Here is a 24805-nt window from a genome sequence, read left to right as displayed (position 1 = left end):
CTAAACATGCTCGAAATGTCATTAGAAGTGCCTACCCATGTGCAGTGATTTCTTCCGAGGGAACACAGCAAATTTGACTGGAATATTGGATTGTATGAGTTTGACAATCGACTAGTGTGGACTTGACCTGAAAACAGGAAATAAACAGAGGTATGTGCACTGGCTGGATTAACACAACTTTTATGCCTTTCTGTCACATCTACTGCAGTCAGTTGCTATGTTCCCTCGGAAGGACATGGGTAGTCACTTGTAATGACATTTCGAGCATGTTTAGAGGCTTAAAACACGTCCTGTTTAAGCCTGTTGGGTGCTAACGCTAGCAGGAGGATAACACAGTGTAGGCAGCACCGATTGTTTGTGTTTCTTGCTACTGACAGCACTCCAAATTTCCAAACAACAGAGCTACGTGTTGAAATCAACCAGAATTCTTCTTTAACAATTAGACTAATTGATTAGATGAGCGACAGAAGGATAATTGGCAACTATATTGATAGTCAGTGTATCTTTTACGTTATTTTTCAATCAAAAATAGTGAAAAGCTCTCAGGTTTTATCACTCCAAATTTCCAAACAACAGAGCTACGTGTTGAAATTGACCGTAATTCTCCTTTAATTCATCGAATTGTTTCAACTCTATGAAGATCTAATTATAGTGCAGTGGTGCTGTATACCTTGCTCTCTCACTCCATCTATCTCTGTCTGTCTCTCCCTCTCTCTCTCTCTCTCCATCCCGCTCTCTTTCTGTAAAAGTTTTCTTGTTGGGTGTTCTGCAGGCCAGCTCCCTGGTGGAGCTACTCCGGGGTAAAAGTTTCCTCTTCAATAGTTCATGGCTATTAAATAAATTAGAGCACCAAAATGTGCCTGAAAACATTTTTAAAGAGAAATTCCCCTTAAAATAAACTCAAAGAGTAAAGGAGTAGTTCTTCTGAGATATATTGAGACGTCTTCCTTCATTTGGATATCAGCATCTCCGCCCTCAGGGCCCACTGAATGTAAACCATCCAATCGCAAAAAGTGAAGAATGAATTAATCAGCCATTCACACATTGTGACATTGCTATGTCCTCTCATTTTCTTATCTTCTCTACACACATTTCTTGGTGCTTTCCCCCTCAAATACATTCCAGTTCACTATTATTACAGATAAATCTCACAGAATCACATTGGAGTGGGTGATATCACATAGTGGCCAAGTTGTAGTTAGATTCAATCTGTGAGGGCCTTATAGCCTCAGGCTTGGGGCTTTCACATGGGATTGTATCACCACTTCACTTGAAGAGAATAGTCCTGCTATCTCTTAGCCCAAGGCTATCGAAGATAGTGACCATTCCAGTGGTAGTTAGAGGGACTGGGTAACCTTTGACTGACATGGCCTATCTCAAGTCTTAGCAGCTCACACTCTCTTGCTATCTAGCATCTGTTTTATGTTGTGTCAATGAACTAATGAATGGCGTAGTTAATAATGCAAAATGTGTCTCTGCTACGTGTGTGTGTGTGGGGGGGGGTTCTTGATGAATGAGTATTTTCAGATGATTGTGTTTTTGTACACTTTGCGTAGGTGATGGGGGATTGGGGGAGGCGATGTTACTTCTAAAGCTGTATTTAATTTGATAACAGTCATTGATAATGTATTTGTTCGGAGGTTAAGAGAGGTCTCACAGGAGCTCTTTCTCTGTTACTCCTTCAGTTAACACACATGTCGTCATGCCATCACATCACGCTGCGTTTGAAGCTTGTTGTGTCATTTAAAGCGATTCCATAAAACTGATAATGCAGACAACGAGTCAATTACATTTAAACTCTTATTAGTTCAGGATGCGAAAATGAAATTAGATGAGAGTATTATTGTTGGAGATATATTAAGCTTTTCATTCATCACTGGAATAGAATGAGTCATACAGTGATGGGGATTCCAATCTCTTAATCAACTCTGTGCTCTGCCAGGCAGCGACGGATGTGCTGCGTGTTAAAATCACAATATAGCCTGTCTCTCATCATTCATTTTTACGGCCCTTCAACTGTGTGAGTACTGCAGGGTATGACATTACTACCAGCCACTAGCTGAACTGAGCTTGCTTTCGGCATTGGCAGATTTTTTTCTCTTTTACTAATTTAAAATGTTATTAAACGACTGAGAATGTCTCACAATGACGTTATTGGCATAAACAATTTGTTGATTTAGGTAGCGACATGTGACTATGAATGCTAATCTGGATGTTGTTGTTTTGTATTTCAGTATACCTACGAGGGCAATGACATCAGTGACCTGCCAGTGGATTTGTCTGTAGTTTGGAACGGAAACTTTGTCATCGACAACCCCTACAACATCAAAGGTGAGTTAATGTGGTGTCGTACATTATTGGCTCAAGGAGGTATTAATCTGCATGAGCTAATTATATTACTATACAAAAGACTGGGGAGGAGTAGAGAGTGCCATCCAGTATAAACGTATTCTTATCTCTCATGTGTCCTAACGTTTAACAACAGACATTACAGTATAGACGATCAATCCCATTTCCAAACCTGTGGTGATTTGTCAGTTCTGTCAGTTTTTTTTAATCTTCAGTCGAGTCAAGTCATGGCGGATAAAGCATCTCAAAGAAACAGAATCTGAAACCTGCTGGAACTTACTGTATGTATACAGTAGTTTTGTGACTCTGAAAAAAACAGCTCTAACTGCATAGTAAATCATTTATACTGTGACCAAAATCCCTCGGCTAGCCCACCATTTGCAGTAGATATTCTTGGTCTGTAAAGGGCTCAAACACTGTTATATACTGTGTGTGTGTGTGTGTGTGTGTGTGTGTGTGTGTGTGTGTGTGTGTGTGTGGGGCTCTGATTTTACCCCACAAGACTCTTGTCATTGCTAATAGGTAGCAAATAAGTAGTGGTAGCAGGTCACAGTAGTAAAGTGAGTCAAATGACTGATAAACCTGTGTTAAAGTTATCAATTTAGACACACACATTCTCTCTGCAATGGAGGATTACATTTTAATCTGTTGAAAAAAGTTGGGGATCTACCTAGGAAAACCAGAGCTTTTTAGCACATTTCAAAATCTGATTTTACACTGACAGTAAAAAAGCCAGGTAAGATTCATCCATCACAATGTTGGTTCAGAAAGCAGCTCAAGGTTACTTCCCCCACATTTGAACATTGATTAATAATTGATTTTCTGTCAATGATAATCACCAACAGAGAACGGTTGTTACTGAGCTTTACATGACCTTGGAAAGAGTGTTATTGTTATAGATATATTTCAACTATTTGTTAGGCCGGTAGTGGTGTAATACAGTGAGCTCATAATTCAGTCCTTATTTAGCATGCATGGCTCATGGATGAATACACACAGATGGTGCAAAATGCCTTAGTTAGGTATAAAATGTGCAAAAAAAACAGTCAACTGATAAAGCTTATTCATTGCAACTAATTTTTCAACTCCACAATGCATATTCTAACATTTTTGTATTGTAAAAGAAATCTTCAACTTATACCCACTTTTAAAACAGTATTATATAGTGTGCACACTTATGTATAATCATGCTTCACCCTCCAGACAAAGGACCATGAGTCTAATGATTAAACGCATGCACATACTCAATGCACCACTGTGGGAGAAGACAATGAGATCATGTCTGTTGGATATAATTACTAGTAGGACAGTCTTTATATTGCTGTCTCCATAATTATTATGGCCTGTACAGCACAGCAGGGGTCTGTAACATTATTATCATGCTGTGAGGCAAAGTAACATCATCTGCAGCTACCACTGTGTTCGATATGGCCTGTTGATGACATGCACAAGGAGTTTTGTGCAACAGAGGGAGCTGCATTGTCTGGTCCTGTTTGTTATTATTTGATGGTGAAAGATGCAGTAAGGAACAGGGATTTATTTGTAGTATTTCAGATTAGAAGAGGTTGCGTCTCTGAAGTCTGTGATCACTGCCATTTTGTCAGTATTGTAAGGTAACACCACAGAGTCACTTTGTTCCATTTATTGATGTAGCCTAAATGTACCAAGCAAGCTGTTGAAGTCTCAAATTTCACATATATCTCAGGCTGCTGGCTCTGACTGATACCGGACGTATGTGTATGAACATAGGGATCCAACTGTAATCCACAATAATGGGGTGTTTATATTCATAGAGGCAACATAGAATGCTTTGACAGTCAATAGTTCTTCCAGAGACAAAGTGTTGCTAAATAGCATCTGTTAGATGCAGCAGTATTGACAGTGCATAATATCAGCGGCATGCATCAGTGTCTATGCATTGTGTGTTATCTCAAGTGTAAATCTCCTGAAGAGCAACCAACAAGGCGACCTACAGCCCGAAGATGTCTCCCCCTCTCTCGGTCTATCTCTCTTCACTGCCAGCCCCCTTCCTCCAGTATTTCTCAATCATGATAATCATCTGGTGAAGTGTGAGCGATGCTCACTTTTCTTAAATACTGATATGTTAATGTAATTAGAGCGGAGTCATTTTATTAGCCAGTAATGGGTACAGGGTTGCTTTAAAGCTGCTCCATGACCAATGGGATTTGGGGATGGAATAGCAGAGAGGGAGAAAATAGATTCCGCTGTACAATTCCTGAGGCCTTTGGGAAATGGTGCCTTAACTCAACTTAGTCTCAGTGACATTGTGGAAGTTTTGGAATTTTTGTGTGGAAGTTGAGAAACTTAAAATCAAGGTATTTGGTTGATTTTCAAACTGTTCTACCACTCAGGTTGTTGTTTGTTTACTTGCCTAGCTTGCACTGTAATAATCCAACACAAACTATATTGATGGTGAGGTAACTATATTCTCCCCCCAGCCTCATATAATAATACTTTATTATAACCTAATTTTCTTCTCCTCACCAGCCCACTTGTATAAGTGCTATGCCATGAGGGAGAGCTGTGGGATGTGTCTGAAGGCAAACCCCAGGTTTGAATGTGGCTGGTGCGTACAGGAGAAGAAATGCTCCCTGAGGCAGGAGTGTACTCCTCCAGAGAACACTTGGATGCATGCCACCACAGGAAACAGCCGCTGTGCACACCCCAAGATCACCAAGGTAAGCCGTCATAGTAATGACACATGCTCACACCATATAGCAGCTCAGTGTGCTCCTGAGGCTCAGCAGGGTAACACATTCCTAACTACACATATGTACTTGCAAGCACATACTTGCATCTCTTTGAGTGCAAGTGTTGTACATGCAACAACATACACCCTAAAGCAGTTAGTGTACAACAAACAAATTAAACTTTACAAAGCTATATTACCATTTTTATTCAAGGTATAAATATACGGTAAAAATAAATGAGCAGAAATGTGTTTTATATATATATACACACACACATATTTGTCAGCTCACTACATAAATAAAGTTTTTGTCAAACATTCTAACTGATGCCCTTGCCACACACATTAACACCCCAAGGTCTGTGAGGTCAAGGAACAGCCCACTGTAAAATCAACATTGCATGGAGCTGCTAAAGCCAAGTTAAAGAAAACCTCTTTTTCTTACCACTGCTAAAGTTAAAGCAGACACTTCAGCTGCTATGTGGTGTGCGTTGCCCAGCAACTTGACCTCCTAAACAACAAACAAGTCAGGTTTTTTTTTCAGGGCAGGGGCCAAGGGGGTTCAAGTGACAATATGCCCTTTGTAACAGGGTTGTGATTACCTCTTGTTTAGCAAACTTTGAAACTGAAGACATGCCTGTTGGCGCAAATCACAGGATTGCCAAAGTCAGCTCATTAGTAAAAGTAAGTTTTCCAAAAGAAGAGATTAGACATTCCTACCTGTGCTGCGTCATTGTTTGGCCTGAGCGAGTGAAGGGGACATCGTAGGACGGGAGGCTGCAGGGAGGATAGACAACTTAGAAGCCATCATCATGACTGCAACCACAACACAGATGGGCCAGCCAGGAGGAGGCAGTTCACACACACCAAGACTGAACACAGTGACATGATTAGAGATGATAGCTCTACACACACACACACACACACACACACACACACACACACACACACACACACACAGGAGGAGGCAGAGTGTGGTTGTCTGGAGTGTGTGTGCGCAGGAGAGTGACAAAGAAACAAAACGTGGAAGTGTGCTAATTGTGTCCCACTATGAGCGCATTTGACAGTCTGGGGGAGGTAAGGCATCTCAACACCATGGCCTAACCATCTGTTGCCACTGGTAACCGTGGCGGTGGTCCTCGTCTGACTGACCTGGGTCACCATTCCTACAGCTCACCACTGGGATTGACACACACATGCACGCTCTCAGGAACACGCATAGCCTGGTTTGAAAGCCATGCACCGCTGTGTGAGACGTGTCTTGGCGTTCAACCCTTTTGCTTGTTCTCATTTGTCCTTCTGCTTTCTTCCCTTCTTTTCCTTTCCATCAGTCCTCCTCAAGCTTTTAACACATCTTTTTTCCCTTTGAATTAAATTTTATCTCAAATAAGACGAATCATCATCTCAGTCAAACGAGTGCCATTTCTCTATATTTAAATGAGTGTGAAATATATGTATGGTTTATAATGCATGCCCATTTCAATGATGCAGACTTGTACGGCTGGAGCCCTCAGTACATTTACTGTGTGACACGGGTTCGTCTCTCTGAATGCGTAATGTAGATATTGGATAATTGGGGCACTGGCACATAGATAAATCTGTTCGCTAATGCTCTCTCTCTCTCTCTTCTTGCTCGCTTCTGTTATCTCTTTGAAACAAGCGTACAGAGGCAATTGGGTTTTGTATGTACGAGAGAGATGTGGGTGGGGGGGGTGGTATGAAGGGGTGGGAATGCGTGTGTGCGTGCGTGCAAGCATGTGCTCTTGCATGCATATTGAGGGGTAAATCCTGGCCTCGGGGCAAGATGTTGGTGGCAGTCAAAAAGCAGGCGTAGAAGAGCTTCAAAAACAGCAGGAGGAGAAACGTACTGCAGGTTTGAGAACTTGCAAGAGACAAAGAAGAATAGAGGAAGAGAGAAACAGTGGAGGAGGCGTTATCTCCGAGCCGCTCTGCTGCCAACCTCTCTTCACCACCTTTGACATTTACAGTGTGACATTTAATGCCAAAAGAACATCCGTAGGCGACAAATAAAATCTCTCCCTTTTCTTCTGCCATTTCATCTTCAAGTTCTCCCAAAGAGCATTGCAACCACCACACAAATTGAATATTACTCCACTTTTTTCAGGCTGCTGCATGCTAGCTGCTGTGTGGCCATTAGCTAGCGGATTAGCCACTAATTTCATTTGGACTGGAGAGTGGAGTGTGTGTTTGACGGGGAAAGAAACATCACTGGAGAGTGTGACCGCAAACAAACAAACAAACACACACACACACACACACGCCCACACACAGACAGACATATTATACACATAAACACAGCTATCCAAAGCTTTCAGAGCAGCAAGCGTTGAACCCATTTGATGTCATTTCCAAGTGTGCTATTGCCCATTCGACATTGTTCAATGGTGTGCAGTTGGGTACCGTTCCACTAATGACTCTGGCACCTAGGTACTGTTCTCCAAACACAGCAATTGATGTTTTAGGCTCTAAATGATTTGGTTTTAGACCAAGAATTAGACTGTTAAAGTGCACTGACATTGTGCACTAAGATTAATTAGTTCTCCTTTCAACAGCAAACAAGCAAACACACAGTGTGTGTGTGTGTGTGTGTGTGTGTGTGTGTGTGTGTGTGTGTGTGTAAAAGCATCCACAAACACACTCACACAAGCAGAAAACTCTACCTACCACAGGCAAAAACATTGTGAGAAGTCTGAGAAGCCTACATTCAGATGTAAAATGTTAAAAATTTCACAACAAAATAAGCTACAACTTACAATGCGTGGCTTGTATGGTATCCTCAAAATCACATTCACAGACAGTGACACACACGCACGCACATATACATACACGCACGCACACACACACACACACGCACGCACGCACGCGCGCACACACACACACACACACACACACACACTGTCTGGCTCTCAGTGTAGTGCAGCAGTGTCCTAGTACTGGCCTTGGATGCTGCCTGGCCCTCCATCATCCATCATCTTCTGTCTGCATTCTCCTAGGGGACAGGAAGAGCATTACAGCTAGCCCTTAGAAACCAATTAAAGCAACACAGGCCAGACCAGCGTGTTTGTGTGTGCATGTGTGGGCGTGTGCATTGTTAGTGTTCAAGCATGTGGCACACTTCTGTGCTATGTGGTTTTTTGTCTTTTTGCAATCTTTTGTATATGAGAAAGTGTTTTTTGTGTTTGTGCGTACTGAAATCTACCTGGCATCGCATAGAATAGTTTCAGTGTGCGTGCCTTTGTCCAGTTTAACAGCTTGTGTACTTGCTAAAGTCCAATGATTTTCCCCTGATGCGTTGTTAAGCTGCAATATTGGCCTTTGCCAGATATCTTTACCTCTATTTTCTTGTCACTTTCTTTTCTTTCTTGTATCCTCTGTCCCTCATTCCCACTTTCAAGCATTTTTTTTCCCTTTCAACCCCTTGATCCTTTTCACTTTTCCTTCTTAGCCTTCCCATGTCTAAATTGAGCTTATTTACTTTTTATAATGATCTTACCATCTAAACATGCTCTCAAAGTTCAGCAGCAGTAATATAATTGGCCCCCGTGGGATTTTGACTTCAGTTTTGTTCTTTATGTTTGTTAGGATTTACATCTTCAGTCATATAATTTTTTCACATAGTAACATTTCCCTGTATTATCCCTGTCATCACTCACTTCATTAACTCCATTGGTTTGTGTGTGACTTTTCATTTTTGAGTGTCTTTGACATCACAGATAAACTTCAGAAACCTTACGCCATGTTCATATCATCTCTCTCTGCGTCCCCTGCTTCCCCCCTTCCTCCTCCTTTCCCTATAACTAGCAGATGCTATCTGTGCACTGCTGCTCAGCCGGCCACAATAGTCCTCACACAAAGCCTCCGACACAACGGGACAAGTCGGAGACGAAGATGGAAAAAAGGGAATTTGAATGGGTGTGGAACGCCGCGACAGTGAGCAGAGAATAAAGCGAGTGTTTAGGCTGGTGGCTTTTATCAAGAAGGGCTTTTTGTTTGCGTTGTTTAGTTGTGGATGTAACAACTTGTGTGTGTTTTGATAAGCCAGTGCTTATAGAGCAAGAGAGATTTGATTACCATATCTGAAGATTCTGACTGGGGCACTACTATGTGCCACTCACTCTTTTGTCTCCAGCTAAAATATACGCATTCAGGCACATTGAGAAAGAGACAGAGAGTGAATTAAAAAGACACAAGTCCGGAGAGGAAAAGGGAAAGGGTGACGGAAGGAGGAGGGATGTTCATCAGAAGCCTAGCTGGCGTAAGATGAAAAACACTCCTTAATTATATCACTGTGGCATTTCAGTTCTGGCCTGAATGACACTGGGCTTTGTTCCCATTGTGTGTTTCTGTTAGTGATGTCCTGAACACCTGTGGCTCTTACTAACCCGCCACCATTTCTATAATGATGTTAGACTGGGGATCATTGTCAGGATACCAGGTGGAGAAAAAGAGTTGTAGAGAGCAGGTTGAGAGAGTGGATCTAATTTATATGCGAGAAAGTAGATACACTCAAAAGAATAGTTCAATATTGTTTGGATATTTTCGCTTTCTTCCCGCGAGGTAGAAAAGAAGATTGATACCTTATTCTCTGATGTCTGAGCGGTAAACATTAGGTCAAGTTAGTCATGTTTACACACATGCTTGAAGGCCAAGTTAACCAGCTCCTCGCGGTAGCTTTATATTACCTGTACATGATGGTATCGAACTTTTCATGTAACAGCAAGAAACCAAAATAACATATTTCCTAAAATGTCGTTCTTTTTCTTTAACAAGTTTTAAATCTCATAGGGAGTTCTAATCTATTTTTAAAGTTAAAACTAACAGCAGAATTTTCATCAATTTTCAATCAATTAATGTCACTGGAATTTCTGCTGCCAGCGGATTTGCCAACTGTTGTGTGCTATCTATTGACTCTTACTGTATTATCTACAGAAAATCATAGGTGGATGCATGTTCGAATGCAGTTCACGTGGGGCTTCGCACTTACATATAGGGGAAATGTCGGACTGATGGGAGCTTAATCAATGATCATCCATTGTATCCTCCCTTTATGGCAAGCCAGGTCAAAGTGTGACCTTACCCACAGCCCCACTCCCCAACACCCAACTGCCAGCGTCTCATCCCCTTCACCCTCCTCCCACCCCACTGCGACAAATGACCCCCACCAGGTTCTAATCCAATTAGCTTTAGCCCTAATTATGGTAGTGTTGACTGATTACCAAAGGGGCCATTGTCTGCGTCGTGGGCTGGATGAATGGGACTGTGATTAGCGACTGGGCTAGCCTCGGGTAGCCATTAGCACCCCTGCACACCTTTCACAGGCCTCTAGTGAAAAGACAGGGAGCAGAGGTCGCTGTGTGCAGTAATTGTGTTCAGTAGATAAATCGTCACAAGGTTAAATGAGAGATGTAAGTGAAGGCTTGATGGGTAGGTCCAGGTTAAGTGTGCGAGTTGGCAGGTTGTGAATGTTTGACTGAGTTGAGGTGGAGTTAATGGATCAAGGTCATTTTTCATCTCACTTAATGAGGTAGCAAGTATTTGGTTCATTGAGAATGGGAGATGACCATAATGACTTAAGTAAACTGTCATTCATGCTGACATACAATATATCTTCTATGATGTACTGCTTTGGGTAAAAAGTGATTGTCCAATATGTTGTTGTGGCTAACATATGTCCTCTCTAATTTGTTCTTCCAACCAGTTGTCTCCGGAGACTGGGCCCAGGCAGGGAGGAACCATGCTGACCATCACGGGTGAGAACCTGGGTCTGCAGTTCAAAGACATTCAGAGTGGAGTCCGCATCGGAAAAGTGACCTGCAACCCTCAGGAGGACCAATACATCAGTGCCGAGCAGTACGTTGACACTCTCTGTCTTCATCTCTTCACTCCCACAACTCTCTGGCTCCTTGTTTCTGAGGCTCTCCACTCTTATGCTTGTCTATGTCCAATATTGATGGGACACTAAGTGCTAAGCACAACACTGCAACTCTCTCACAAGCCTCTGTTTCAGTAAAAACTCCAGTAGTTAAACACCACTTACCCATTGCAAACAGGCTCCTGCTGTGTTTGGTACTGCTATTCTTAGTACAAGTGCAGCCCATGTAAATCTAGCAGTAGCTGAGTTTACGTGGAACAACTTCTTTAGTAATATCATGGGAATCAATAATTAGAGTTTATTCAGAATGAGAAAAAAAAAAGACTCTTAACAACAGCCGGTATGATGCTGACACTGCACTGTTATAGCTACCCAGAAAGATCTGGGCCTTTAGTGAAGCCAGACGAGTCACACTCTCTATTTTATGTTGAATTCATCTGAAAGCAGAGGAAATACAATTTAGGATGAGGAAAAATTGGGGACGCTTTTCACAGCTGGAGGTGTCCTCAATATTCTATTTGTGACTATGTAGCTGTCATTTGTACGCAAATGCTCTATTTGCTGAGTTCTGCAGTACAGTCCCAGCTGATTTAGTTTTCTCTCTGCCCCCTCACTAAGAAGGAAACTAAGAAATGTGACTTTGATGATTTGACAGCCAGGACAACAGAATGCTGTGTAGCTCTCACCAGCCATGACAGCTTTCCCCAGAATGGGTTTAGAAATATGGTAGTGACATGTCTGCCTTGTTTTATAATTTACAACGTTGTATTCAGACAGAACATACCATTCTTAAATTTGCCCATGTAGCCGCAGAGTAATAGGTGGTTCTGTGTTGTAACTTTTTATTTCTCGAATGTTCATTTTGTCCTAGCTGTTACATCCAAAACCACCAAGGTGTCTACACTTAACCCTGTCAACCCAGTAACGCGGCATTGGCCTGTTGCCATGGCACCCGCAGGAGGAGGAGGAGGAGGGTGCGGCTGGCAGTGAGGCTGTCATGCTAATTAAAAGTGATGTTAGCCATACGGCGCCATTAGTGGCCTGGTCGCTCTCGTCATTCCCGTGACCCTATCAGATCTGTAGCACAGGAGACAGGACAGGGTTACGGGATTGACAGCACAGGTCAAAGGTCAGCTGGTGCAGAGAGGGGCGAGAAGGAGTTGTGCTGACTGTTAGGCAAAATGTAGACACATATGTTCTTGCTCTGGCTGCCGTTTTCTCTCTGCCAGCACTTGTACTTCATATACAGCTTCGCACAGTCCCTGTTTTTGTGAATAGAGTGAAATGAAATTGCAAGAAAATGCAGCACTTCTGGTTCTTCTTGCATTAGTAGGCTTGTCATTCACCTCACTCATTAAATATTTATCTAGATGGATTTAATTCCACATTGAGAAAAGTAAATTATTGCCAGTAGTGATGAGAAACAGAACCCGGTATAACCTTTTTTATTGCCTTATTAGTAGCTTCTGTGTGACAATTTGACATATGTTTAATTCTTCACCAACACTTTCCACTTCAGGTATTTGATTGAGGGAGGTATAATTTACCTGTGATGTTGTCATCTTTACAAATGCACCATGAACTTTCTGTCTTTCTCACCACGTAGTAACAGCTCAATGTAGCCACCTGCACTGCACTCTGTGCAGTAATGAGGCAAGTGAAGCTGCAGTTTCTAACTGAGAGCTGTCTAGCATTTTAATGATGGCCCCTGTCATAGTGGGAGACCTGGGAATAAATGAAAGGGAAAATAAAAACAATGGAAACACATAGCATCGAAATGTGAAATTCATTGTCGCCGCAGTTGCCATGGCCACCTGCAGGGAGGATGGAAGCAGGAGAGTTAATAACTCATCTCAGGAAGGGAGGGAAGCAGAGGAGATGTGTAGGATATGAGCTCGTTCAATTAATCAGCCTCTCCCACTATAACTCTCTCTTTCTCTGCCTCCCTCTCTCCTCTGCACTATCGCCCTATCTCTCTGTCTCATTCGTTCACTCTGGCTAATTAACAGTCAAGTGTGTCTCCAGTGGGTGAAACATGAAGTAAGTGTGTGTATGTGTGTGTGTTCTCCGCGTGAGCTACACTGCCACTCCTCCCCTCATTCAATCATTTCTCCAGTGGATTTTCATTTGGCCAGCCAGCACCCAGGGCCAAGTGCGAGGCTTATGGTTCTATAGTAAACACTAATGCAGACACACACACACACACACACACACACACACACACACACACACACACACACACACACACACACAATACTCCGCCCTATCTTAGCACTGCAGATTTTCACTATTAGAACATGTCTCTGTCTCTCCTTCACTTGGTCCTTTTTCGGCCAAGCGTCTTATCTGAAATGGCTGTCTCTTTATTAAGCAAACATTGAAAAGAAAACCTTGACATTCATGCATTTGTTTTGGGAGCAGTAATAATGGAACTCATCTCCCTGCCCATGTGTTGCCCTTTTCAGGATTGTGTGCCGGCTGAATGATGCAACAGGTTACAGGGTGCAGGAGGCTCAGGTAGAAGTGTGTGTTAGGGATTGCATTCACCCCGACTACAAAGCAGTCTCCACCAAGGCCTTCTCCTTTGTGGTAAGTGTGTGTGTTGTAAGAGCGTAGCTGAATAAAATTACAGCTAAGACAAAGCTTTTTTTGGATGTTTTTGATACTGTATTTGACATCTTTGTTGAAGCCCAGCAGCAATGATTTATCAACCTGTCCTCTGCCTGTGTCCCTCCTTAGTCTCCATACTTTACCCGTGTCATTCCTTCCACTGGGCCGCTGTCTGGAGGAACAAGGATCACCATTGAAGGCAGTCATCTCAATGCAGGCAGTGCTGTATCTGTGAAGATAGGACTTCACCCCTGCCACTTCGAGAGGTGAACAACTTCTACTTATTAAATAAATCTATGATCATACCTGAGGCTGATTTCACTGGAAAAATGGACAGTTTAAACTTCCATTGCGCTGTTCTGGATTCAGGGACTGTGTTGATAAAAGCTCTCCAAACGGTGGAGAACAATGTGCATGCAGCGAAAGAGCGTAAATATGTAAAAAAAAATGAAAAGAAAGAAAATGTTTTCTTTTTCGCTAATGCTCCTCTGTAGACAATTACCATTCATAATGATTTCCCCACCCCTCTTTTACTTCTGCCATCTTTTACAGTTCTTCTGTGTTTTGATAATTATAGTTATTTCCTGTTTTCTTTTTTTCTTTTCTTTTCGTAAACGCATTTTTTCCTGGTAGCCTTTGATTTGAGGAATGTCTGAAAAATGCTGCCAGCAACAGGATGACCTGCAGTACTGTAATTCACAGCAATTGTGAGAATGACAGTGTAGCCTTTCTCGGGGAAGCTGATATCATTGTTCAGTTGTGCTGTGAATTACTTAAGTGCATGGCCCACATTTTGTCAGAGATATGACTATAATTTGGAAGAAATGATATGGTGTTGCTGGTAATTGGTAACTCACATTTTTCCTGCTTTGAACTTATGTGTGAAATACGTTTTTAGAATAATGTGCCACCGTTATCTTCCGTTGTCACTCACTCTGCAAGAGATTGTGCCAGGATTTAAAGAAGAGGAGACAAAGATCCAATTGGATATGACTCTTAATTCCTCCAGCCAAGAACTCTATTGTTTCTTTGAGTCCCTTCCTGGCAAAGTGACAGCAAACTGAGCTCTGGACTAAATCCACTCATGTATGGTGTCTGGCAAATGGCAGAGAAACCTCACAGAAAACATTGTTAGTGAACTAAAACAAGCACCTATGTACTAAAATGGAATGTTCAGGCAAAATCTTCACTAGAGAAGGTGACTAATTTGTAACGGAGAACATGTTTACACTCCTCTTATATGTTTTACCATTGTTGCTGAGTCACTAGTCCAGAGTTTTTCTTTTTTCTTTCTTTCTTGTTTCGCTTTTAGAGCAAATTCTCTATAACACTGGAGTTTTTGTTATAGTGGTTCCCTTCTTTCAGGCAACAAGTGACAGGTCAAACTAATGAGCTTGGACCTATCAAGTTCCGTTTATATCATATCAAAAGAAAAAGTAAAGGCCAATTTAAAGCACTGTAGCACATCCCGAGAAAGGTGAGTATAATAGTCTTGGCCTTTCATTCACTGAGCAGCAATAACCTTTATGGCCAAAGTAATGAACTGGTTGAGTCCATCTCTTTAATGTGTCTTTGTATTCAGTGGGGCCTCCGCTTTAATCAAAACCTATTTACTCCAAGTCATTCATCCTCTTATCTCCCTCCGCAACCCCATTTCTTTCCTTCTCTCTTTTTTTGTGTCCCCTCTCTTGGCTTTCTTTTGTGTGGCCGCAACCTTGTCAAAAATACGTGCGTGGCACCACAGTCGCTCTCCACAGTGTTGTGGAAATGGTTGTCATGGAAACACAGCACTAGTGGAATGTGGAAAACCATTTTCATTTTTGCCCTCTTCAGTCCCCTCTCAGTCTGAGGACGCTGTTGAAATTGCCTACTGGGAGACAGCAGGCATGTGTCCGACAAAGACACGTGATTGCCCCGTCTTTTGCTTTCGCTCAGTATCCAAACCCAACTCCACTCTACCACAAGCCGCCAGGATTGAGCTGCAAAAATAGGTTTTCATTCTTTCATCTTATCCATCATCTTCATTCTTTCTGTGGATTTCACTTTCACAGCAGATATCGGGGGAGGATTTGTGTAAGAATCAGCTTGTTCTACTTATGTTCAAAATTTCACACTGCGCCGCCTGCCACCATGCCTGCACAATGCACACACACCCATTTACTCATGCTTGCAGTGCACTGTAGGCTGTTAGCAGACGACGAGTGACACAAAACACATACTGACACAATGTTAATCCTCTACCTGCGCATTGTGTTTATATGCAAATTCAGACTTCCACACAGTCAAAGTGCACCTGCTCGACACACTGATTACTCACATACTGTACGTAGATGCGCGCACACACATGCTGTCTCACAGGTAGCTATCCTCCCGCCGCTTGGGCCAGCAGTGTCTCCCCCTGACAGGGGGAGGGGATGGTGGAACGAGCCACTTGGAGTGGAGCACAAAGTTTCTGGCAGCGGCACAAAGTTTCCCAGCAGGTCACAGCTGGCTGCCTGTCTGCTAGGGAGGGAGTTACATCACACAGAGAGACGACCAGCCTGATCTGCCAGTTCAGATCTATCAGCCAAAGAAAGCGCAGGAGGGAGGGAGAGACAGAGTGAGTGAAAGAGAGAGAAAGGGAAAGAGAGCTTTGAAGTACAGCATTCTGTGATTCTGGCTGATGAAACCACGGCTGGACAGACTGAAACATGTCGGCCTTGTGGATAAGCAACTGTGTCACCGTGTGTGTGTGTGTGCGTGCGCGTGTGTGTGCGTGCGCCTTTTTGTCACATCTGATAAATAATTAATGAGTTATTTAAGGGATGAAGTAGGATTTTCTTTCCTGTGCTGCACTTGAGTTTTTATTCCGTGTGTCTGTCTTATAGCCTGTCAGAGAGTCAGCTCCCAAATACTCAAAATCCTTTTCAAGACCTTCTGGTATCGTTAGTTGGAGCACACAGTGTGCTTTAAGAGAGACCATCAGCATCCTTTGTATGTAAAATCTGTCTTTATCTTTCCCTCCTGTCCTCCCTTACTCCCTTCATCTCCTGCTCTTTCAGGCGGAGCAACAAGGAGATAGTGTGTGTCACCCCGGCGGGACAAACCCCTGGCACCACCCCGGTCATGGTGGACATCAACTCTGCTGAGCTGAGGAACCCAGAGGTCAAGTTCAACTACTCGGACGATCCCACCATCCTCAAGATCGAGCCCGACTGGAGTATCGCCAGGTGAGGACACAACCAGGGCCTTTCCCTCAGCTAGTCTGGGATCAGCAAAGATGAACCTTTTGTATAAATGTGGAGGATTTTCTGTGTTGCATAGAAGCTTACAGCTATCTCAAAACCGAGACTGCATGATTGTTTAATTCATTCCCAATATTGCATACATGGTGTATGCCAACCGTGAAAGTAATACACACTGAATAATTCAGAGGAAAGGTTTGAAAACTAGGCAATATTGGCATAAATTGATGTATTTTTGAAGTCCTGCTGCACCATATAACTAATTCCATCAGCTTTCGTTGTAAAATGTCATATGATTATTTCATTATTTATAATTCACGCTAACACAGTGTTTGATCTTCAATTCTGCTTGATGCACATATATAGAACATATACAAATGCATCAGTACATTATTAATCCCTGGTTGTGGTTGTTTTTGGGATATACATTAATAGGAGCACAGGCAACTTGACGAAATATGAACTCTCTGTATGTGATGAATGTAATATTCTGCTAGCATACTCCCCGGCTATGTCTCGAAGAAAAGGAAAAAAAAACAACCTAAACATTCTTCTCCATTTTCACTCCAGTTTGCTTTTCAAAGGCATATTATTTATTCTGTTTATCTTTATGTTTCAAAAGTAGAAAAAACTTTGAGAGCAGGAACAGCAGTAAAGGAGACTCCTGAAGCAGTGCAGTGCTACAGTTGATGAGCTGCAGCAGAGATGTATCTGTAAATATTACTTGACTTATTGAAATGAGACTACATAGCCACAGGAAGATTTCCTGTGCAAACACAAGCTGTGTTGTGGAGGCAAAAAAAAAAAAAAAAGCTTGGAGCTTCCAAGTGCTAATGGGCTCACCAGCATGACCTAGAAACTCCTCTACTCATCAGCTCAGAAATGAAGCCAGCACATACACACAAACACACACTGTTGACTGTCTCATTTACTTACAAAGTATAGTTCCAGGAATATGTCTTACTTTATTTCCTGAGTTTTGTTACGGTATGTTTTTTGTTGTTGTTGCATTTACTTGAAATTCTCAAATACAAGCAGGTATTTAAATAATGAACTAGAAATACAAATCAAAATATCTATGGATGTTGTCCATATGATAAGTAAAGGCCTATATTGAACGCCTGTCAGGAAAGGGGGAAGGAGTCATATATGTCTTGTCATTAAAGCAACTCTGGCTTGTGTATAGTATATTACAAGTATTTATTTGGTAGTATCGCCTCTCAGTACAGCTTTTTTTTTTTTTTTCCACTAGACACACGGTCTGTTCAGACAGTGTTACAATCCACTTCTGCATCATCGCAGGGGGTTGAGGTGAAAATGGGAGCCGCGTTAAAAACTCTGCAGGGAGACACACTCTCTCATCATGCTATAGAGGTGTTAGCGGATGAAAAGTCTCATTTAGAATGGGATGAAAAAATGTTAAGGGGAAGGCAAGGGGAAATGAAAGTGTTAGTTCCAGCTTTGGGGTGGAAATAACCTCGGCACTCGGCTTGTGTTTGATGTTTCACTCAGCGCTCCCATAGGAGGAGGTGCATGGTTCTCCAGGCCAATCACGTTTTTATTTACCAAGCTATTTTGTCGCGGCGTCCCCTTTGGTGACCCTTTTGCAGGGGGGTGGGGGTTTCAAACAGCGCTGAGCCTCTCTTGTCCAAAACACAAATCTGACATGACTCAGACTGGTTCCCCTCCCTTCAGGTAGAGGTAACAACACAGACACATGGCACTGTGGAGAATGCATGACACTCCACCTTGTTTACACAGTGTAATGCAGTGCACTCAGTTTACTATTAAAGTGTACACTGTATGTGTGGAAAAAATTCTTATCCTCTACCCCTGTTGACTATTGAGCCCTACGTTCTGCTATTTCACCAACAAATGTGTAACTGTATGTAAATCTCCTGAATTCCTTTGTCTGCTCACTTTTCACACCAGACTCTATTCCCAACTTCAACATCTGTCGCTCTCCCATAAGCCTCTCAATAACCCTGAGCCCTCTATCGCCTCTCTTCCTGCTAGCTCCTTCCCAGGGCCACTTTCACCTTAAGGCCTGGGACTGGCCTCACCTCACTTGAACAATACTACAGAGTATGTTGTTTTTGTTGGTGTATCATTGCCTGTGTGAAACCTAGCAATATACAGGAGCGGCCAGTGTATCATTTGCTTTTTTTGTTCATTGGTGCCAGTGGTGACTCACACTGGCACTAGGCTTCAAGCCGCGCCTTACCCAACTCCAGTTTTAGGTTGTATGCTAACTTATTTAGCTGCTGTCAGAACACCTCACGCAAGATAAAGTTCAGCCTCTCAGGCCAGCAGAGGCTGTCGAGAAGGCTGTGTGGGGGAATAGGACTCTCACCCATATTACCCATGTCTCCGCTGGTCAGTGTTGCATACAGTAGATTTGAATAGGTCACAGGTGTAAAGGTTACAAAACATGTCAGATCACTGACAGCGGTGCAGTTGCTGAGTGTATCTCATGCTGAAAAATATGGCAGTGTAACACTTTGAAAAAAATCTCCCCTGGCTTTGGAGAGGTGCTGAGGAGAGGCCAAAAGCTTCAGCTCTCAGGAGTAATGCTACATATTTGCTTATTCTTCCCTCCAGCTTCCATATCGGTTTAAAGAAGCTTTTAACATTCATGCAAGGACTTTAGCGTTGCTATGATTACCTGAAAATGGGCTTCCATGAATAAGCAGGCGAAAGGCTACTGAAGGAGCGAGTATTAATGGTAAATCACCAACTGGAGGGCCCTCTTGGCTCCCACAGAGAACAGATTTATTAACATTTATCTCTACTGATAGGCCTGCTGAATATTGTATGCATGTGGACCATGCAAGACAAAGAACAGAGGGAGATACATGAATGTCTGACACAAAAGTGCACATAGAATTGGTTTTATTTTCCCAGTAACATTGTATAATTGTGTTTGTCCTGATTTTCTCTACAATGAGTGTTGTTTACTCTTTTTATAGTGGAGGAACCATGTTGACCATCACTGGAACCAATCTGGCCACCATCAAGGAGCCCAAAATGAGAGCCAAGTATGGAGCTGCCAAGTCCGAAAATGTAAGTGGTCAGATCCAGACACCCGCACACAGTTTTTATTAACAAAACAAAAAAAAACAGTGACTTGACTTGGCAAGTGAGACGGAGTGAGACCAATATAGACACACAGGTGTGTCTCTCTCTCTCTCTCTCTCTCTCTCTCTCTCTCTCTCTCTCTCTCTCTGTGTCTTTCTGCTGTCTCCTTCTCTGTGGAAAAACATGATACACGCACTCCTGGGACACAGACGCACACACCTGACCTGTCGGTCAACCAGCCAAGGGCCCATTTTCTGTTTGTTTTTGATGTTGAATTTCCTTTTAGCAGTTTAACCTTTGAAATGTCAACCAGCAATAAAGCAGCTCTGGCAAATCCCCCTCTCTTCACCTAGCACCATGGGGCTTAGCTAACCTTTCTCCCGCTCTTATCCGAAAGTAAAAATATACCTTCTCTTTCTTTTGTCCCACTCTCTGCAGTCATGTTTTATTTAGCTTGGTTATTGTTTCTGTTGACCTATAAACACAGTTGCGTTCTGTGTCTTTGTGGTTGGACACATCCTTTGTGTCTGAGTGTGTTAGTATGTGACATATAGAACATAATGTAAGGCTATACCATGCTTTGAAAACTGCTGTTATTGTTAATAGCTACTGGCTGACCTCTCCTGTTTTTATGTGAGTCATTACAGTCTAATTTGTTCATCGGTGACTGATTTAAGTGTCGAACCCCACAGGGGATTTCCAGATGATATCAACAATGATTACAACACTGATGTTATTAAGCCAGCCTCTTCCTCATTATGTCATTACGGAGAGATTTAATCACTCATATCACATAACCCCTGTTTCAGCCATCTTATATATTGTTGACTTTGTTGATCTTTTGAGTAATCATTTAAAAATCTGCTATTTTTTATTTATTGCCGATACTGCAAACAGTGTAAACAAGGTAGAAAGATTGTTAGATAAGACCTCATTAAACATTAAACTTTTCTCCCCTGTTCACATTCCCTTCTTCCTTTTATTTTTTTCCTCTCTTCTAACTTCCTATTTTTCCCCTTACTCTTCCATCCTCCCCTTCTCTAGAACTGCACGGTCGTCAACAACACCGTGATGGTGTGTCTCGCGCCCTCTGTGGCCGGATCTGAAAAAGGCTTTTCGGAGTCCGGCAGCAGTCCTGATGAGATCGGCTTTGTCATGGATGACGTGCGCTCTGTGCTGGTGGTAAACGAGACTTTCAGCTACCACCCGGACCCCGTGTTCGAACCTCTGAGCCCCTCGGGCATGCTGGAGCTGAAGCCCAGCTCACCGCTCATACTCAAGGTAAATTGCCTCTTGCTCTTAGCATTGATCTGTTTTGGCCTTGTCTCTACCTTGCTTTGCTTTACATCCATCACATCCTTTCTATTTTAAATCTTGACTTTCTTTTCAGCTTCCCTTCTAATGTCTTCTACCTCCATCTCTACCTTTCTCCTCTCTTTGTGTCTTCCCATTTATTATTTCTGTCTGGTGTTTCTTCCTGTCTCCTTTTTTTGCATCACATTTCAAATTTTATTTCTGCTGTCCTCTCTCCTATAGGCATAGGTGGGGATAAAGGGTACTTATGTCTGAGGGAAAGATGTCAGGATGGAGTTTGTGGTGGTTTTGCATCAAAGCTTTTTTCGAAGGTTACTCTGTAAGGTCTGGAAGAAGCAGGAGAAGAATGCTAGCTGAGTGTTAGCACTCAGTTGACACACTAGAAGAGCAGTAATAGCAGATAGCAGCGTTCCAGTAATGTTGAGTATCGTCAGCAACATTAAAAGCTCAATCTCACAAATAGTTATTTTAGAAAATGCTGCAGCGACCTCCTAGTCACCATCCAACACAACTGATAAGAGGCTGACAGGCACTTGAAATGATTTTCTCCAAACATTCCGGTTAAGAGACGTTACTCTCTCCTTCCTCTTGCTTTGAGAGTTTTCCTTTCAACACAGCCTTACAGTTTTTCAGATGTGCCACAACCTTGAAAGATGTTATTTCTTCGCCTGCTGTCTTCAGTAGGGTTTGGAGACCTTTCAGGGAAAAAAAAACGTTTGCTACCAAAACCTCCCCCTTAAAATCAGGTGCAAAGGAAAGAAATGTTTATAAAGTGGATCCATGCGTTGCTATGCCACCTGCTCAGATTGTTATCACATAACTTCTAAAGAGAGACTTCATAGCCATGTTTACTCTTAGCCATAGAGGCAGTACACATTTGAATCCAGAGTTCATTTATGAAGGCTTTGCCCCACCCACCTATGCTGTCTTTTGTCATTTCACCTCTCCCCTCGAACTTCAAAGCCTCAGGAGCGAGAGAGAAAATTATCATGCAATTTCACGGAAAACGAAAGCCTGTTTTCTCTTGGCCAATCAGGGCGGAGTTTTAGAAAGGAAGAATCACTCCTTTCTCCCCTGTAACTTTAAATATAATTCTATAATGAAAAGCTCTGATTATCCCACCGTGCTCCAAGTAAAGAATTGCAGAAATAAGCAGCACAGAAATGGCATCCTATTAGATAATTGCAGAGAAATTAGACGTTCATCAAGATTTGCCAGCAATTATTTCATCCCACTCCACAAAGCACAGTGAGTTAGGATGAGGAGGGGTAGGTGGAGGTATCAGAGGAGAGGGGGGATTTATGTAGAATGTAGTTATTGTACTTTCCAGGACCCTTACGTAACCAACACATTTTTACGGTCTTTTTACTTGTGCCAGACCTTATCCACCAGATCTGGATCAAATAATCTAATCACTGATTAGATTTAGTACATTAGTACGTAGTATACAGTATGTCGTAATTTAGTTACATTTTTAACTCAAGAGCAATGTCATAGACTTGGTAATTTAGTTAGAAAACGACTAGTCAGTTCTGTGCAGTGTTTCCTCTGATATACAGTGCAGAGGCACTGTTGCTATGGCTGCCTGCAGTTTAAAGTACCTTGCACACTAGAGCAATGGCTGAACTATTGATGGACCCTGCGTGTCAATCAGAAACTGAAGTTTTTTCGACAACATAAATCACAGTTTAAGTGAATCCTTTTGCGTTTATACTCCACTATGATTAACTATGATTAATATTCTATTTATGTGGACCACCGTAGACTTAGACCTTATGTAAGTAACCGAAGCATGCGTGTCTGTTTCCAGGGCCGTAACTTAATTCCTGCAGCCCCAGGAAACGCTAAGCTGAACTACACAGTGCTGATCGGTGAGACGCCCTGCATTCTCACCCTGTCTGAGAGCCAGCTGCTGTGTGAATGGCCCAACCTGACCGGAGAACACAAAGTCACTGTAAGTTAAACTTTAATATTTGTCTATATTACTGTTCGTTGAATGTTTTCCACTGTGTGATGTGTCACACACGGAGCAAAGCATGGGGCCACCCAGTGTAAGGTGTTTGGATACAGCCATACAAAACCTGAAAAAGGGGCATCATCCCTCTCTAAGTTACATTTTTATATCTTGAGTAACTTATTTCATCACCCTGCTTGATTTTTTTTTTTTCTTGCCACCTCTAGAGCATCTGGCTTTCACAGTTCTTTCAGCCACTCAGCCCGTCTTCTTCTATAGCTCCTGTTCTCAGTGCTGTTTCCGCTGTGGATTGACATAAAGAGGGGGGATGTATTTATCCCCCACTTCCTGCCTTTTCATTCATTCATTTCATTCTTTCCTCCCCATCCATCAGACCTAAATCTCTTTAATTACTCTAGATTTCTCTTCCACATTCACATAGCTGCATGCACACAAACACACACATCCCGTCTCTTATACTGCTGGCGGTGTTTTCAACTGTATTTATGTCTTAGAAGCTTTTGATCGGTCTCGTTTGGTGGGTGGGGGATTGGGGGGGGTGGAAACGCATCCCAACGTTTTTTTTTTTTTAATTTGCGTGTTCACTGCAAGCCAGGACTGTTACGATGTGATATGGTTGAAAGTCAGATGGGTGTGTGACTGTGTAAACTTGTGTTACTGGTTCCAAAGACAGCCCTGGGGGACAGATGTTGCCTTCCCCAACCCAGATATAAAGGCTTTGGGGGAGTTTTGGCCTGCACTTGACTCAACTTGACAGAGCTTGGTTTGCCTGTATAAATGCAATGTGGGAATTAGCACTAGCACCTTGCAGAGTGTTTAATCACTATAATTGATTTATAGTGGTTGTGGACAGGTGTAGGCCTACCATTGCCATCATGTGGAACTGTAGCTCTTGTAGATGAAGATTATTTAAAAATGCTCAAATAATGTTTTTGTATGATTTTCACATCATGCACAGTTACAGCTCTAATTTTGGTATCAACATCTAATTTAACCGTAAATGAAGATGGTATACAGCTTCAGCTTGGGACCCTGCCAAATTCTGTTGCAAACAGACCCACAGATTTGTTTTAATGTGGTGTCAAGAGAATGTAAGTTTTCTGTTGGTGTCGCTGTACCAGGTGCGTGTTGGAGGCTTTGAATACTCACCGGGGACCTTGCAGATCTACTCCGACAGCCTGCTCACCCTGCCTGCCATCATTGGTATCGGAGGAGGTGGTGGCTTGCTCCTGCTGGTTATCATTGTGGTGCTGATTGCTTATAAGAGAAAATCACGGGACGCGGACCGCACCCTCAAACGGCTGCAACTGCAGATGGACAACCTGGAGTCCAGGGTGGCCCTTGAGTGCAAGGAAGGTGAGTTTGGACAAAACCTGATCATAAGAGGGGTGTGGCGCTAACTGCTCAAACCTCAAAAGTTATTTTCATAATGCATGTATTCTCCTAGTTTCTTTTCATCTTTCTCCCTACTTGGTTCTCTCCCCAAATAACTTTGTTTAAGTCTCTCCCTCACTGCAGCTTACCTCAAAAGCTGCACAACTCCCATTCAATAGTCCTATCCATTTATCTCTCTGCTTTCTCTTTGACTCTCTATTTCCCCCTTCCTCTCACTGCCAACTGTCCCCCTGCTGTTAGGTGGCAGCTGTGTGTGT

At 42.6% G+C, this 24805-nt stretch overlaps 1 protein-coding gene across 4 annotated transcripts in view; it reads left to right on the top strand.

The window, feature by feature from the left end:
- Positions 1 to 24805, top strand: part of plxna1b (plexin A1b) — a 197189-nt gene that overhangs the window by 150626 nt on the left and 21758 nt on the right. For all 4 annotated transcript variants that reach the window (XM_078248071.1, XM_078248069.1, XM_078248070.1 and 1 more), the window contains exons 11-20: positions 2235 to 2331; positions 4858 to 5048; positions 10779 to 10930; positions 13418 to 13541; positions 13692 to 13828; positions 16604 to 16771; positions 19756 to 19849; positions 20909 to 21145; positions 22989 to 23132; positions 24275 to 24509. In XM_078248071.1, the coding sequence (XP_078104197.1) occupies positions 2235 to 2331; positions 4858 to 5048; positions 10779 to 10930; positions 13418 to 13541; positions 13692 to 13828; positions 16604 to 16771; positions 19756 to 19849; positions 20909 to 21145; positions 22989 to 23132; positions 24275 to 24509 (1579 nt within the window). The remainder of the gene's footprint in view (positions 1 to 2234; positions 2332 to 4857; positions 5049 to 10778; positions 10931 to 13417; positions 13542 to 13691; positions 13829 to 16603; positions 16772 to 19755; positions 19850 to 20908; positions 21146 to 22988; positions 23133 to 24274; positions 24510 to 24805) is intronic.

The sequence above is a fragment of the Sander vitreus genome, chromosome 4 (genome assembly GCF_031162955.1).
Source record: "Sander vitreus isolate 19-12246 chromosome 4, sanVit1, whole genome shotgun sequence".
In the NCBI taxonomy this organism is placed as follows: domain Eukaryota; kingdom Metazoa; phylum Chordata; class Actinopteri; order Perciformes; family Percidae; genus Sander; species Sander vitreus.
Note: the sequence above shows the minus strand (reverse complement) of the source record. Positions and strands in the feature narration are given on the sequence as shown.